General features: G+C 40.6%; 1 protein-coding gene across 2 annotated transcripts in view; it reads right to left on the bottom strand.

Annotated features, from left to right (window-relative positions):
• Positions 1 to 15,172, bottom strand: part of gucy1b1 (guanylate cyclase 1 soluble subunit beta 1) — a 92,953-nt gene that overhangs the window by 68,702 nt on the left and 9,079 nt on the right. For both annotated transcript variants that reach the window (XR_014029772.1, XM_081360309.1), the window contains exons 6-9: positions 13,642 to 13,872; positions 13,419 to 13,535; positions 12,966 to 13,099; positions 9,385 to 9,582 (exon numbers count right to left, since the gene is read on the bottom strand). Coding sequence is in view for 1 of the 2 variants with exons in the window: in XM_081360309.1 (XP_081216435.1) it covers positions 9,385 to 9,582; positions 12,966 to 13,099; positions 13,419 to 13,535; positions 13,642 to 13,872 (680 nt within the window). In the remaining variant the exon portion in view is untranslated. The remainder of the gene's footprint in view (positions 1 to 9,384; positions 9,583 to 12,965; positions 13,100 to 13,418; positions 13,536 to 13,641; positions 13,873 to 15,172) is intronic.

Below are 15,172 nucleotides of genomic sequence, written 5' to 3'. Positions count from 1 at the left end.
TGTCATGCTTTCACTGGCCGCTGCGAGCATCGGGCTTGAGTGGAACTCTCCACCCTGCCCTGAACACTCAAGGTTGGACGATTGTTTTTTTGCCTCCTGCAAGTCCATCAGGCCAAAGCACTAAAAGAGCAGCATGAGGCAAGTTCTGAGCCAGGGTTTTGGCAGGAACTGCGCACAGTGACTAACCTCACCCTTAGCAGCCATCCAGGCTGCAACAACGAGCCCCCAGCATGAAGCTGCGGTTACCTAAGCGGTTGGCGAAGCAACATCCCTGAGATGGGTGACACAAAGATGGAGGGAACTACTCTTATCCAGGAGGTGGTGAACGCACTACTTCTTCTCTCGGAGGAGGGCTGGGTGTAGAATCTTTTGTTGAAAGAGTTTTTTTGTTCTGCCACTGGCTCAATGGCCAGAAATACCTACATTCTCAATAAAAGAGCAGTTTCCTCAATCTCTGAGTCATATAAGGAGCGGATTGACAGTGAGCGATGCTGCGCTTCCTCACTCTCAACCCTCTTTTCTCTTGCCACAGTGCAGGAGTTTGCGGTTTGAGGACACAATGCCTCCTCACGTATTTCTAGACAAACATATTTTCCAGCTAAAACTTCCGTGGAGCAAGGTAAGAGTGACACCACTCTCACTGCCTTTACTTCGGGATGGTACGCCTTCCGGGTTGGGCCCAAGCGCTCCACCTCGCTGCTCCTCAGCGGGTACGTCTGAAATTCCGCTGGTGCCATTTGCACGGTGTCTGGGGGCCTGGCTAGCACTTCCCAACCCATCTTGTTGGCTCATTCAGATGATCAGACTCGGTTATACAATTCAGTTCGGCCGGCTTAGGAGCTTAGAGCAGCTCTTTGTCTGCTTTGGAGGTCAGCAGAAGGGAAAGGCTGTCTCCAAATAGAGGTTGGCCCACTGGATAATGGATGCCATTGCTTTGGCGCACCAAACTCATGGCATGCTGTGCCCCTTTGGAGTTAGAGCCCACTCTAGAAAAAGTGTTGCGTCCTCCTGAGCATTAGTGTATGCCGCCTCTTTAGCAGACATCTGCAGAGCTGCGGGCTAGGCGACACTTAATACCTTTATGAGTTTTTATAATCTCTGGGTGGTTCCGGTTTCTTCCCGTGTGTTAACAGTATAATAGGTAAGTGGCAGGAAAGCTTGCTTGGTGTCTCGCTTGCAGCGCTATTCGCCTCTAACGGGGGGATAAGAGTGCCTTCAAGACTCTCCAGGTGAGTTCCCCATATGGCGATCCCTGGATGGAGTTTCCTCTAGGCATCCTTCGGCAGTCAGACGTGGCGGAGGCGTCCGACGCCAGGCCCAGTACTCCAGATGCATGCTCAGTCAGTCAGCCCCTGTACTGGGCTATATGCACATACAGTATGTTGTGATTCCCCTCTGGTAATCCCATACAGTGGTGGTCAAAATTGATGGCACCCCTGATAAATATGATTAAAAATGGCTGTAAAAAAATAAATCTGCATTGTTTATCCTTTTGATCTTTCATTCAAAAAATTCACAAAAATCTAACCTTTCATTGAAGTAAAAGAATTGAAAGTGGGGGTAAATCACATTATAAAATAAATGTTTTTCTCCAAAACACGCTGGCCATAATTGTTGGCACCCTGTTATTAAATACTTTTTGCAACCTCCTTTTGCCAAGATAACAGATCTGAGTTTTCTTCTATAATGCCTGATGAGTTTGGAGAATAACTGACAAGAGATCAGAGACCATTCCTCCATACAGAATCTCTCCAGATCCTTCAGATTCACAAGTTCATGTTGGTGCTTCTTCTGTTCAGTTCACCCCACTCATTTTCTATAGGGTTCAGTTTAGGGAACTGGGATGGTCATGGCAGAAGCTTCATTTTGTGCTCAGTTACCCATTTTTGTGTTGATTTTGATGTTTGTTTTGGACCGTTGTCTTGATGGAAGATCCAACCACGGCCCATTATAAGATTTCTAGCAGAGGCAGTCAGGTTTTGATTTTTTATCTGTTTGTTTTTGCTAGAATCCATAATACCATGTATCTGAACAAGATGTCCAGGACCTCCAGCAAATAAACAGGCCCACAACATATAAAATCCAGCAGTATATTTAACCGTAGGCATGGGGTACTCTTCATCCCTGTTTGCACCAAACACATCTGCTGGGTTTGCTGTTTCATCTGACCACAGAATCCGGTCCCTTTTGAAGATCCAGTCGTGTCTGACCACTGAATATGCTGGAGTTTATTTTTGGAGGAGCGAGGAGCATTTTTCTTGAAACCCTCCCAAACAACATGTGGGGATGTAGGGGTTGTTTGATTTTTTTTTTTTTTAGGCTTTCTGACCCGCAAGACTCAACTAATCTCTGCAATTCTCCATCTGTGATCCTTGGAGAGTCTTTGGCCACTCAAACTTTCATCCTCACCATGCATTAAGAAAATATAGACATACGTCCTCTTCCTGGCAGATTCGTAACATCTTTAGTTCATTATAACTTCTTAATCATTGCCCTGATGGTCAAAATGGGGATTTTCAATTCTTTAGATATTTTCTTACAGCCACTTTCTATTTTGTGAAGCTCAACAATCTTTTGCTGCACATCAGAACTATATTCTTTGGTTTTACTCATTGTGATGGATGATTAAGGGAATTTGGCCTTTGTGTTTCCTCATATTTAAACTCCTGTGAAACAAGAAGTCATAGCTGGACAATTTCATGTTCCTAGTCACCCTGGTTTGCTAAAAAAGGTAAATATTAATGGGAATATACTTCAGAGATATTTTTCTCATAAAAAATTCTAGGGGTGCCAACAATTATGGCCAGCGTGTTTTGGAGAAAAACATTTATTTCATAATGTGATTTACCCCCCAATTTCAATTCTTTTACTTCAATGAAAGGTTAGATTTTTGCAATTTTTTTGAAGGAAAGATCAAAAGGATAAACAATGCAGATTTATTTTTTACAGCCATTTTTTATCATATTTATCAGGGGTGCCATCAATTTTGACCACCACTGTATGTGCAGGGCCTAAAACTAACTTTTTGCCACACCTGCCAATGGCCAGTGACTTAAGAAAATGTACTGGCCATATATAATTTTTTACCAGCTATGAAACTGTTTTAGCAAAAACAGGCATTGATGTCATTAAAATTTTAGATACCAGTGAAAATTCACAATTCTCTATTCCAATTTTGATACCACAGACAAAACTACTAGCCTAAATAATATAAATCTAAAACATTATTAAACACAAGCAAACAGTCAGTAATAAAATAAAAACAAATAATCAAATTCCAAGCAAAAGCAAAAATAAATACAATACAACAAAGATACACAGGAAATAAACAGTGCTTTTCAGATTTTTCAGGTAGGGCTAACAGTAGTTTTCAGGTACAGAAATGTAATAAAGGAAGCTCTGTTCATGCTTGATTCTCTCAAGGGATGAGAGTTTGCACAGAGCATATTCAGATCTCGAGGGAGCTGAATGCATTGTGAAACATTTGCTGTGAGTAGCTCAGCCTCTGCTTGACTCTCTCTTGAGGGATGTGAGTCGAGCATCTGCACCTCGCAGACTGCAGAGGCAGCAAGACGGGATCGATAGTGGGGAGGAGTCTGACGTAAGTATTCTCGTTTTTGGGCTTCTAGTGATAGCTTCATTGCTCCCAAGTCCCATTATTGGATTTTAAATCTTGCTTTGCAAATTCTTCCAATCCAAAATGGAGATTTATAAAAACCTATTGCTCTCATGTTGCCTCAGGAAACCTGCTCTGCGACCGCTTCCAACCTGTCTGAGAGCATATTATGTAGAGTCTCTAGTTCTGATAAATTAGATGTGTAGAGAGAGTTGAGGTGGATGTTTTCAATAATCCATCTCCTCCACTGCCCCACATGTAAGTCTGTGAGCCTTTTATTCCTTCAAGATCTCCACATTGAGGTGTGGAGGTAATGGAGGAACCTGTATTCGGCTTGCATAGTGTCTCCCATGCAGTAAAGTCCGGTGGCATAGTGAAAATAACGTTACCGAGGTGATAAAAGCACCAAATTTTGCATGGTGTTTTTTAGGGTCTATAGTGTAATTATGGCCTAGGAGCCCTTAGAAAAAAACTTTGTAACGTCATATTAGAAGTATATCATTATCAATGAAATATGCTTAAAAACACAGCGATTTTCAAATTCCTGCACAAGATAAAGTGTTCAAATGAATCCCAAAGTTAACATTTTATGTTTATTTATGTTTATGAACTTTTACATAACTAAAGCTTCAATACATGTCAAAGTATTAGCAATATAATCTTTATTGGCCCTGTAATTGATAATTATGAGTCGTTACAGTTGCATTTGCAAAGAGGTGAGCAGTCTAGACTTGCTTTGCCACATTTGCAGGTGGAACAATCCCCCTTTGATAAGTCAACATTCTCACTTATCAACATTTGATAAGTTCTCTGCAGGCTGTGGGGACTTCTGGAAGTGGCATCCAAACTGGTTCCCAAGACCCTGATTCCTTGGTCCATCCATAGTCCCTTGGAGAAGGAATACGTTGCTGTGAGAGTGTGCTGGTCGCCCAGATTCCAGTCTGATAAACTGCCCATCTGATGTGCTGCAGCAGAGTATTTTGGGTGGGTGGCAGTTTCTCCATTGTCCTACTCCCATGGCAGAAGAGTTCTTTCCTCTTCTGGACAATGGAGCTTAAAGGACTGGACTTCAAGGAGGTCAGTTTCTCAAGCTTTTGGAACTGCCATGAAGCAGGATCTAATTTTTGGAATGGATTTCTGGCAAGGGAAGCAAATACTTCAGTGGCTTCATCATAGGCTTGCCAGGCCCGCCAAACTTACTTCTTACCCTTCCCAGTGAAAGCAGATGTTGGATCTCACCCTGAATAGGCATGGAACATCAACAGTGCTTGAGGCTTATCCTTACCTAGACTTTTACATATGCTATTGATATGGTAAAATCTGCACTTTTTGCCCATGCCAAAAGCCACCCAGATGTCAGTCAAAGGTTGAATCACAAGTAAATCATGGAATAAGCCTGCAAGAATCACAATGACATCAGTGTCCACAGTACGCACATGGACAGTTTTTGCTCCTTGCTCCAGGGTATGCTGTATATGAACCACAATCCGGGTGTCTGCCTCTTCATGATTGCAACTGCTCATGGTGCTGCTGGAACCAAAGGAAGATACAGCTTGCCCTGATGTGATATACAGAGATTTGTCTGGGGGCCAGTTGACTCTTCAGTCTTAGATGTCAGAAAGGCAAAAAGCACTTTCTTATTCATTGGATCACGTAGGAAATCCATCCAATTGCTTGGCAGCTTTGTTTGGGAAGACACTTTCCTGCGTACACCCTGACCTCTCTTTTGACGCGTGGACTCCTTCAAACTGTCTGAGATGTATGTATCCATATTGAGAACAGGCGCGCTCAACTCCCAAATCATTTCTGTGTGCGAGTAGTAAAAAAGTATTAAAAAATAAAGATGAAAAACCGCACTCTCAAGATATAATTTCATAAGTTTATTGTAACCATGTCCACACAGACGCGTTTCGGCCTAAGCCATCATCAGTGTCATGGCTTAGGCCGAAACGCGTCTGTGTGGACATGGTTACAATAAACTTATGAAATTATATCTTGAGAGTGCGGTTTTTCATCTTTTTTTATGTATGTATCCATCCCATACAATATCCAACCTCTCTGTATCCTGTAGCTGCCTCTGCAGGTAAGGGATGAAAACATTACTTGCATATTCATTAAATGTGTTCACTGTATTAGTAGACAGACTGTGGACAATGACCGCTTCATCCAAGATTTTGCAGTCAATGGGTGGCTGTGATTGCCCAGGGTGCTCAAGGCATTAAAGTAAGTCAGATTTTGTGCCTGGCAGGTGAAGCTTTCCAATGTCAGAATGGGAAGGAGGGAAGGACTGTAGTTCATGTGCAAAGAATTCATCCAAATCACTATCACGGCTTTGCATTGCAATATACACTGACCAAAGAGTGTCACATTGTTCTGCAGCATTTTAATCTTCTTCCCGTGTGTAGGTAATGTCTTTGCTTGAAGAGTTGCAACGAATTCCTCTTGATTGGATCATGGATGGATTGGCTGCGCTCAGTAAGCCCCTTTGTGACAAACTGTTGATATTGTTTCTTGTTTCTTGCCTGTGTGTTCTAAGATGAACACTGTTTTGGCAACAGATTCATCTGCACATTTACGGCTGTCAAGAGTGACTAGATCTTTAAAATCATCCAATAAAGGGTTGCCCATTCTTTTAATAGTTTCAGACAGGTTGGCTACATGTCTTTGAAATGTCTTCTGTGTGGAAAGACACTGTTCATGAGGCTGGAACTCATTTTCAGGAAGAATGTCCTCTTCAAATTCTTTCAGCAATCTTCCCAACTCTGGTCCAGAGATCATCCATCGTCTGAAAACATTTATGTTTTCTGTGAGACCAACTGCACCACCGCAACCTTTCACAATCTTATTCTTTTGTTCATGAGCTTGGTTGAAAGGTATTGCAGATAACTTGTTGTATGTTTTTGAGAGAACCCAGTGTGAATGCTTTTTTTTTTTTTTTTTTTTTTTGCTAGCAGTTTCATCATTCCCAAAATAGAGCTTAGTTGTAAGATTGTCAATCGCCCTGAATTGCTCGACATTAGCAAGAAATTATCTATAGGCATCAGATTTATCACCACTTGTCCCAGGTGTCTGCAAGGGACATCTAAGTGTTCAGAGGTGTCTTTCTGGCAAATAATACATAGAGCCCAGTTCAGCTTCATGTTGAAGTTTCAGAAACTAATGTTATGTAAGCATAAAAGAACAAATGAATCAAGACATTCTGACCTGCAACACGTCTACAATAGGAAACCAAAATAACTGAAAGTACATCTAGCTATGTACTGTCACACACAAATAGGATTTAATGTGATGTGATGCAGCCTAACATAAAACTAATGACCAAACTATGAACTCAGTAGATAGCTATATGAATGACCTAGTTGAATTGAAAAATAAAAGAGAAAACCAAGATCTCTTAACATTTAAGCATTTTGGCTGCCTTTTTTAATAATTCCACCTATATTATACTGAGCTTTTTGAAAAAAATTTTTTTTGAGGTATAAGGTGTCTTGGCACTCTATTTTACACTTATAATTTGGAAGATCTACTGGCCTGAGCACAAATTAACAAAATTAAGCTTTTTAACTTTTTTTTTTTTAATTACCCTGAAAGTTTTACTTGAAAAACGTTTTTCATGAATATTGTTTTTTAAGTGATTTGACACTAAATGTTAAGCAGAAGGTGGCTGTGAGAAAGAGGTGATTTGGTGGATTATTCTGGTGTGTTTATAGCACTTCCATCAGCCCCCCCCCCCTCCAGCGTATTCAGCTTGGAGGTGTTCGTGTAAACATAGTCACTATGCTGGCATGCTTCCTGGAAGTTCGCAAGGAATGGCCAGATTGATAAAATGTAGTGGACTATGTCGATACACACCACCCACTTATCATCTGTAGCCCTCTCCAGAGTAAAAACAGATAGTATAGATGTAGATGCATCGATGCAGCATGCTTCCTGCAGGAATGGGTGAGTCGGCAGAGTTGGTAGTTGGCGTTGTCTTCCCACATTCTCTGTCACCCCCCTCCAGTAATGAAAATTGGAGGTAAGAGTGTGGATGTAAAAGCATCTATCTTTACACGCTTCCTTGGTGAACTTGCAGTGACAATAGCAACCATGCCAATATAGGTGCTTATGAAGTGTGGAGACCCACTCACTCTGCAGCCCCCAAAGCAGAATAATGCTCCTTGTGAATGGGTTGATCCCCATCCCCAGGCTACTCAAAAGTCTTTGCAGAATGGCTTGTATTGCAGTTAGTGACCCATTCTCTGTTGCCTCTCCAGCTCATTAGTCTGGATATTCTAGGAATTCTTCCTTTGCATGCTCCCTTCAGTACCCTGCTCCCTTGGGCATGGGGTCAGGTCTGGTATGGTTATATGTAGAATTGCTGTATTTCATAAAATTTCATCTATCGCCTGGTTTGGCTGCCAGATATAGTGCTATGGACTTAGATGAGGCTATGTCTATAGTCACCCCTGTTAGCTGTGCTCTTAGAGGCTGTCCTGTAGCCATAGCTCGGACTAGTCTAATGCAGGAATCCCAGTTTCAAAAATGGTTGAGTATGGAAGCTTTGAAGCATTTTTCCTAGCACCTATTACACTGAGCCTTCTAGGGAGAAAAGCTGTGGTGTCAAAGGATGTGTCCTAATTGGTTGCTGGCGCATTAAGAATATTCTGAGTCGAGGCCCATCGAGTCCTTCATTTCTTAAGCCTGACGAGACTGTGCTTGGTGACCTTCACAGTGCACATAGAGGCATTGGTCAGCATGGCGTAGAGGGTATCAACGGCCCCATAGCATCTGCAACTGATGCAGCGTTGAGTTCCCTCGAAAGGGAACGTCTTAAGATTACATATGTTACCCCGGTTCCCTGAGAAGGGAATGAGACACTGGGCTCTCTCTTGCACCCAGCGCAATTGACTTTGTACACCGACGCATGTATCATTCCGATTTTGCACCCGCGCACAGCGGACTTTTCCCTCCACAGACGCACATCGGTAAACTAGGAAATACACTTGCGCTCCCCAGGGCGGTTCAGCGCAAAGAGGAGGCGTGTTCCGGCGCAAACGTTCCCTGATGCTACTTTGCAGGTTTAGAAAACAATACCGCCACTGACCAGGAAAAACCTAGTCTAAAGTCAGTGGCGCGTTGCGCATGATATTCATATGCTATTTTAAGGGCGCATGCTTGGCCATAATCAATGTAGCGTGTGCACAACGCACATACACTTTGATTCTCTCATCTACACAGAAGCACGGCCTTCTTTACGGCCCTGACGAGAACGTCGGTGTCCTCGGATGTGAACCGCTGCTGGCGCGCGCCTGGCAAATCCGCCGTTATAATAGCAATATAACAAGCGTGCCTGCTCTTAAAGGGAATGTGAGATGTCGCTCTGATTGGTTTATTTCACGTTACCCCCAAACCACACCAATGAATAATGAAGCTACTTCAGACCAACCTGTTTTAGATTTGGGTCGAGCACAAGAGTCATTTATCCCGCCAGTAAAAATAGCAACAGCGCCCAAGACCCGCCCACAAAGTTACTTGTGTTTCGCGCTTGATACTTGCGTTTCAGATCGTTAAAATAGGGCCCACTGAGTCACGTTGCCATGCTTCAGGCATGCCTGCGCGTCTTCCTTCAGAGAATTCAAATCTGATGATGTGTAATGCAGGCACTCTTTTGTACTCTTGGGTGCCCCATGTGACATCATCAGACTGCCGTTGGGCAATAAGACTGAATAAGAATAACACGTGCTTCAGACACCAGGTTTTAATATTTAAATCTTTCAAAGACTGACCTGTCTGTCTTCTTCTTCTCATCCTCCAGGGCTCGGAGAGTGTGCTGCAGACGATCAGTCAGGATCTCGAGCTCCTGGGTCAACTTGTACTCTTCACGAAACTGCTCCCCCAGTAACACAAGGTCACGGGTGGCGTCATGAAGAGGAATGTCACTCAGGTACAGACCTCTCCTTGTAAGGTCATCCAGATTCATTACACTGACATATACGCAAATGACAAAACACTGGATTAAGCCCATAAATTATCAAAAAGTCAAGAAAAAAAATGTTATTCTACAAAAAAAGTATAACAATATAACTCAAATACTGTATAACACAATATAACAGTCCCATCAGAAAGTATTTCAACTGCATTTCTCATTATAAGTTATCAAAGCCTCTCTGTGCATGCCATGGGGATTATTGTAGTTTCTAAAAAAACAGCAGACGATTCAATCTAAACCAGTGGGAAGGACACAGATTATTCTAGTAGCCCTGCTTGCCAGTTAAAGAGTGTCTGAACCAAGTGACCTGTTCAACTGTAAGTGGACTCAACTCATCTCAGACTGTGAAATAAGGTACTAGCACACATAGTGATTGAAATACAAATAAAAAAAATTTGAAAAAGAGAATAATTGGAATGTATACATTTTTTAGATACTGGCCCAACTTCTGCTGTTTATTCATCAGAATTAAAGGGGTCATGAACTGAGAAATCAAATTTTCCTTCAGGTTTTGACATATAAGAGGACATCATATTATAAGAATATCCTGAAAGTTTCAGAACTGAAAACTTACTTGTTAGTTCAAAATCAGCTTTTATTTTTAACAGGCCCAGCGAACGACTTGTCCTGGAATGTGCCTCTTTATGACGTAATAAGGTAGTGAAAGACTGCCAGAAGAAAATCTACTTTGGCCCCGCCCACTGGCGTTAGTGAGATGAGGAAGAGAGTAGAGCACCGGGTCACTCACTGGACTAAAAATAACATTACCTTCCAAAGGATCCTAATGCTAGGAATGTGGATATTTATTTTTAAAGGAACACTCCACCGTTTTTTGAAATAGGGCTTATTCACTTTCTTTCCTACATTTAGATAGGTGGGCAAATGCATTTTTGTCTCAGTGCATGTATTGTTTTAGTTTGACAGAGTCGGCGCTAGCTTAGCTTAGCATAATGAATGGAATCCTTTGTTGCCAGCTAGCATGTCCTGAGTAAAAGTGATATAAAAAAAAAAAAACACCTAATTACTTCTTGTGGCCTGCGTATTCACAACAAGTACAAATAGTGATGGAGATTAACACTAGGCGATTTCCTAGGCAGATATTGACTTATATATTAAGGACTATATTAGGGGGAAGCACAGGCGAAGCACTGCTACTTGGGCGTGATATCTCTGCGCCCAAGTAGCAGTGCTTCGCCTGTGCTTCCCCCTAATATAGTCCCAAGTCAATATCTGCATAGGAAATCGCCTAGTGTTAATCTGCATCGCTATTTGTACTTGTTGTGAATACGCAGGCCACAAGAAGTAATTAGGTGTTTTTTTTTTTTTATATATATATCACTTTTACTCAGGACATGCTAGCTGGCAACAAAGGATTCCATTCATTATGCTAAGCTAAGCTAGCGCCGACCCTGTCGAACTAAAACAATGCATGCACTGAGACAAAAATGCATTTGCCCACCTATCTAAATGTAGGAAAGAATGTGAATAAGCCCTATTTCAAAAAACGGTGGAGTGTTCCTTTAACAAAGTGAATGTCTCAGTTGAGCATTATTTATTCGTATTCGGAACATTTCACTGGATTCTTTGGTATATCAGTCTGCAAACTCGGCGCAGGCTTTGCAGGCTTTTACGATATGGATTTGACAGTATCGTTTTGCCACAACATGTAAGTAACCCTGTTCATTCTAATGCCTCATCTGTGACCAGTGATTTCTGATATAATGATTCATGTAGCTGCAGTCAGATGTTCTTTATCCTGTCAGTAAATCAAACCAGTGACTAAACAGTCAACTTCACATTGTTTCTCTTAGTAGGGTGTAAATAATCTGTTATTTAAACAATCTGTTGATTGAATTATACATAGAAAGCGATCAAAGAACGCTCTGTTTACAATAGCTGTAGCTGTCAACAAAACAGCGCATGCTGGAACTGTCAATCAAACAGTGTTTGTTTATCAGTGACTTGAGTTCTGGACTCACGCCAAAACTCCCGTAATAATCATTGAATCTCTTATTTACATTGTGTTTGCACTGTTAGTTATGATGAAAGCAATCATTAGTGTGCAGAAATCGAGTTGCAATGACGAGATTGCTGCATAGTATACATGTCTGTGTTCAATTGGCTATGCTCATTACTGCAACCCTTAGGCCCCGTTTACACGAGGGGAAAACGCAGATATTTCCCTGCGTTTTGGCCTGTCATTTACACGAAAACGCCGTTTTTATCCCAGAAAACGATTATTTCTAAAAACTCCGGCCAAAGTGGAGATTTCTGAAAACGCCGGTTATGTGTTGCCGTGTCAACTGGGAGAAACAGGGTTTTAGGTTCTCAAACGTCACATTATGCGCCAGAAAATGCTTACGTCATGTGAGCGCCCTATGTTTAGAGTTTGTTTGGCTACTATTTGATCATGGATGCTGTTAAAGTGGTACTCATTTTTACTTTTGTGCAAACGCTTTTGGCCTGTTTGCATTTGCTTCGCTGTCTGTCCACACGAACGAACCTCGCGCCATGTCTGTTGTTTTGAAAGGAACAGGAAGTCGCTCGTGCTATTCGTTGTTGTCGATTTTGAGGATTCTGATTGGCTTGCATGGCTTTATCCTTCTCCCTACACTGCCGCCCGTTGTATTTATGCGGGTTGATGTAAACGACAACTTTTTTTGAAAACGATGTTGTGTGCACGATGTTATTTTTGAAAACGGAGGGGGAGAAATATTCGTTTCTCTAAATACCCGGCTATGTGTAAATGTGGCCTTAATGCCACAATCTAAATATAATGCCATAGATCTAATTGTAATGCTATTATCACTTTTCATGAGTAGTTAACATTGAGAGCTGTAATAGTAAAAACGGCTAAAAGTTTTTAAGAGAGTTCCACATGTAATACTAGCTTTTTCATATGCAAAGCTGTCAGTCAATCACAGCAGTGGGCGTTTACACTGACGTCTCTCAGCAGACACACCCCTTCAAACAGAGCTTTCAAATCAGAGACTAAAATCAGGCTAGGAAAATGCCTTTTATTTCTAAATTATGAAATTTTTTTAAGTAAAAATCATAATAACATTATAAGTGCACCCCAGGAAACATTATGAAACAACAAAACAATGCAGTTCATGACCCCTTTAATCATATTCTTACAATTTATGTGCGTGTTGGGACGGTAAATGGGACGGTAATTGTGTGTATGTCAACCATTTTTGTAAAATTATATATATATATATAGGGAGTTAGGAGTTAGTTAAAATTCCAACAAAAATTGGGACACAGCTTAATGACCATGGGGAAATGGGATCCCATGGCCAAACCAGTTGAAAACCACTGGTTTAAGCTACCGAAACCATGTGTTTTATTGGTAATACTTTAGTCTTTTCCATCTACCTTGGTGAGCACAGGAAAAGGATGTTCTCAGTCTCAGGAAGTGAAATCATCTGGCCCTTCAGTCTGAGACAGCTGATCTCTGTTCCTGTGAGTTCATCTTCACTCTCAGCAGTCTCTACGTTCAGCAGGCCCTCCTACATGAAACCATTAACAAACCTAAATTTGTATTTAACTAATTTAAATTTTCATATTTTTTACAACATGCATTGTAATCCTTGTATTTGTATATGAGTGCATATGTCACACACTCATATACAAATACAAGGATTACAATGTAATGTACAAAAATGTGGTTAATATTTTCTGACACAAGTGTGATTATCAGTTCTATAGAACTGATAAACACACTTGTGTCAGAAAATATTAACCACATTTTTGTGAATGATTGTTGGTGGTTTTTATATCAGACTATATGAAATGTTTTGTATATGTAATGTTTTGTGGCAGACAGACCTTACTCCGCAGCACAAAGACAGTGTTGATGTGGGACAGGATGCCATGGAAACTAAAGTCTATGTGCGGCCGCACCAGAGAAAACACTGAGGACAGGTTACAGACGCCAGGCTGCAGCTGGAAGATGACACACATAACTTAACATGTTACTCCATCACACTTTATATATAAATCTCTCTCTTTTATATTCATAAAATAAACTATATTTTTTGAGCAGACAGACCTGTGGCAGAACTCTAAAGATGGCATTTCCACACTGTGAAAGCATGAGATCCTTGTCAAACATCAAATGGAATGGGAAAGCTTTGCAGAAGGTGTATGGACTAATCCGTGTCTCTTGAGTCCCATTCTCCTCAAAACCATCCAAGTCTTCATAAAATGCCTCTTCCTCTGAGTCCTTCTCCTCAATCAAGAACTTAATGTGATCACATTCTTCACTCTTCTGCTGAATAACCTGGTACAACCCCACAAATAACAGATTTAGAGTCTCATTTGGAGAATACATTTCCAAACATTAAACATTGTATGAAGGTAACAGAAAGGAAATACTTGTATGGACTGATACAGGGTTATTATAGTTAACTAAAACTATAAAAATCATTACTTGAAATAAAATAAACGTTAAATGAATTGAAATAAAATAAAAAACACCTTTTATTACAGCTTGTGGCCAAGGCAACATTTTTCTTTTTCATTTAGTTTAGGTTGAAGAATTAAAATAACTGACACTAAAAAAAAAAAAAAAAAAAAAATATAATAAAAACTATATAGACAAATTAAAAAACAAATAAAAATGACAAAAACACAAAATTCTTAAAACTTTAACTAAAATTAAAATTAAAACATAGAATATAAAAATAAAACAATTCAAAATATAATAGTAACAAAAACAAAAACTATAATAGTATATCAATGATAATAAAACACTGGGCTGATTTATCGGCAAAGTTGATTAATAGCTGATGTTTTACCTTTTTGAGATTATCAGCATGGGCCTATAAGCATGTTCCGCTTTATTAACAAAAGTGCTACACAAGTGCTCAAATTGTCTATTAAAAATTGTGAATACATAATGTATAATAACTGTAAAATAAGTGATTTTGCGTGCATCTAATCTTGCGTGAATTTTGTGTGCATCTTGGATGAATGAATTCGGGGTCGGGGGGGGTTCATTACCTGAGATATTTGGTAATGTATGTTTTAGTTTGAAGTATTGCCACTGCTGTTGATGTTTATCAAGGGAATGAAGGTTACTTGCACACTAGTAAAATAGATAGTGACTCTGGGAAATCAAAGAGGGATGGACAAAATTCTACATGTACTGAGTGTGTTCTGTACTACTTAAGTTTCAATTTTCAATTTAAATACAAAACATCTCCGGTTATGACTTTAACCATGGTTCCCTTTCGAGGGAACTCCATGCTGCGACTGATTGATGTTGCTATGGGAATGCCTCGGCGTAACTGCGCCTAAAGCACTTGTGCAACTATTCCAGTTCTGACTGGCACAACAACTGCAACCCTGTGATGTGTGACAGCGTATACCGCTGAAGCTATATAGGATACCTGGAACAAAACAGCGTTAACTTATGAATGGCTGAAGCAAGTAGCTCACAGGCATGCAGGAAGTATGGCATGGTGATGTAACATCTCGTTCCCTTCTCAGGGAACCATTGATACAGTCATAGCCTGAGAAGTTTTGTTTTAAAATCGACAAATGCATGTTTTAGTGTGAGTCAATCAGAGTACAACTTA

This window comes from Scardinius erythrophthalmus (assembly GCF_964197995.2).
Source record: "Scardinius erythrophthalmus genome assembly, chromosome: 3".
Lineage (NCBI taxonomy): Eukaryota > Metazoa > Chordata > Actinopteri > Cypriniformes > Leuciscidae > Scardinius > Scardinius erythrophthalmus.
The sequence above is the reverse complement of the archived record's forward strand: the minus strand, read 5'-3'. Positions and strand labels throughout refer to the sequence as shown.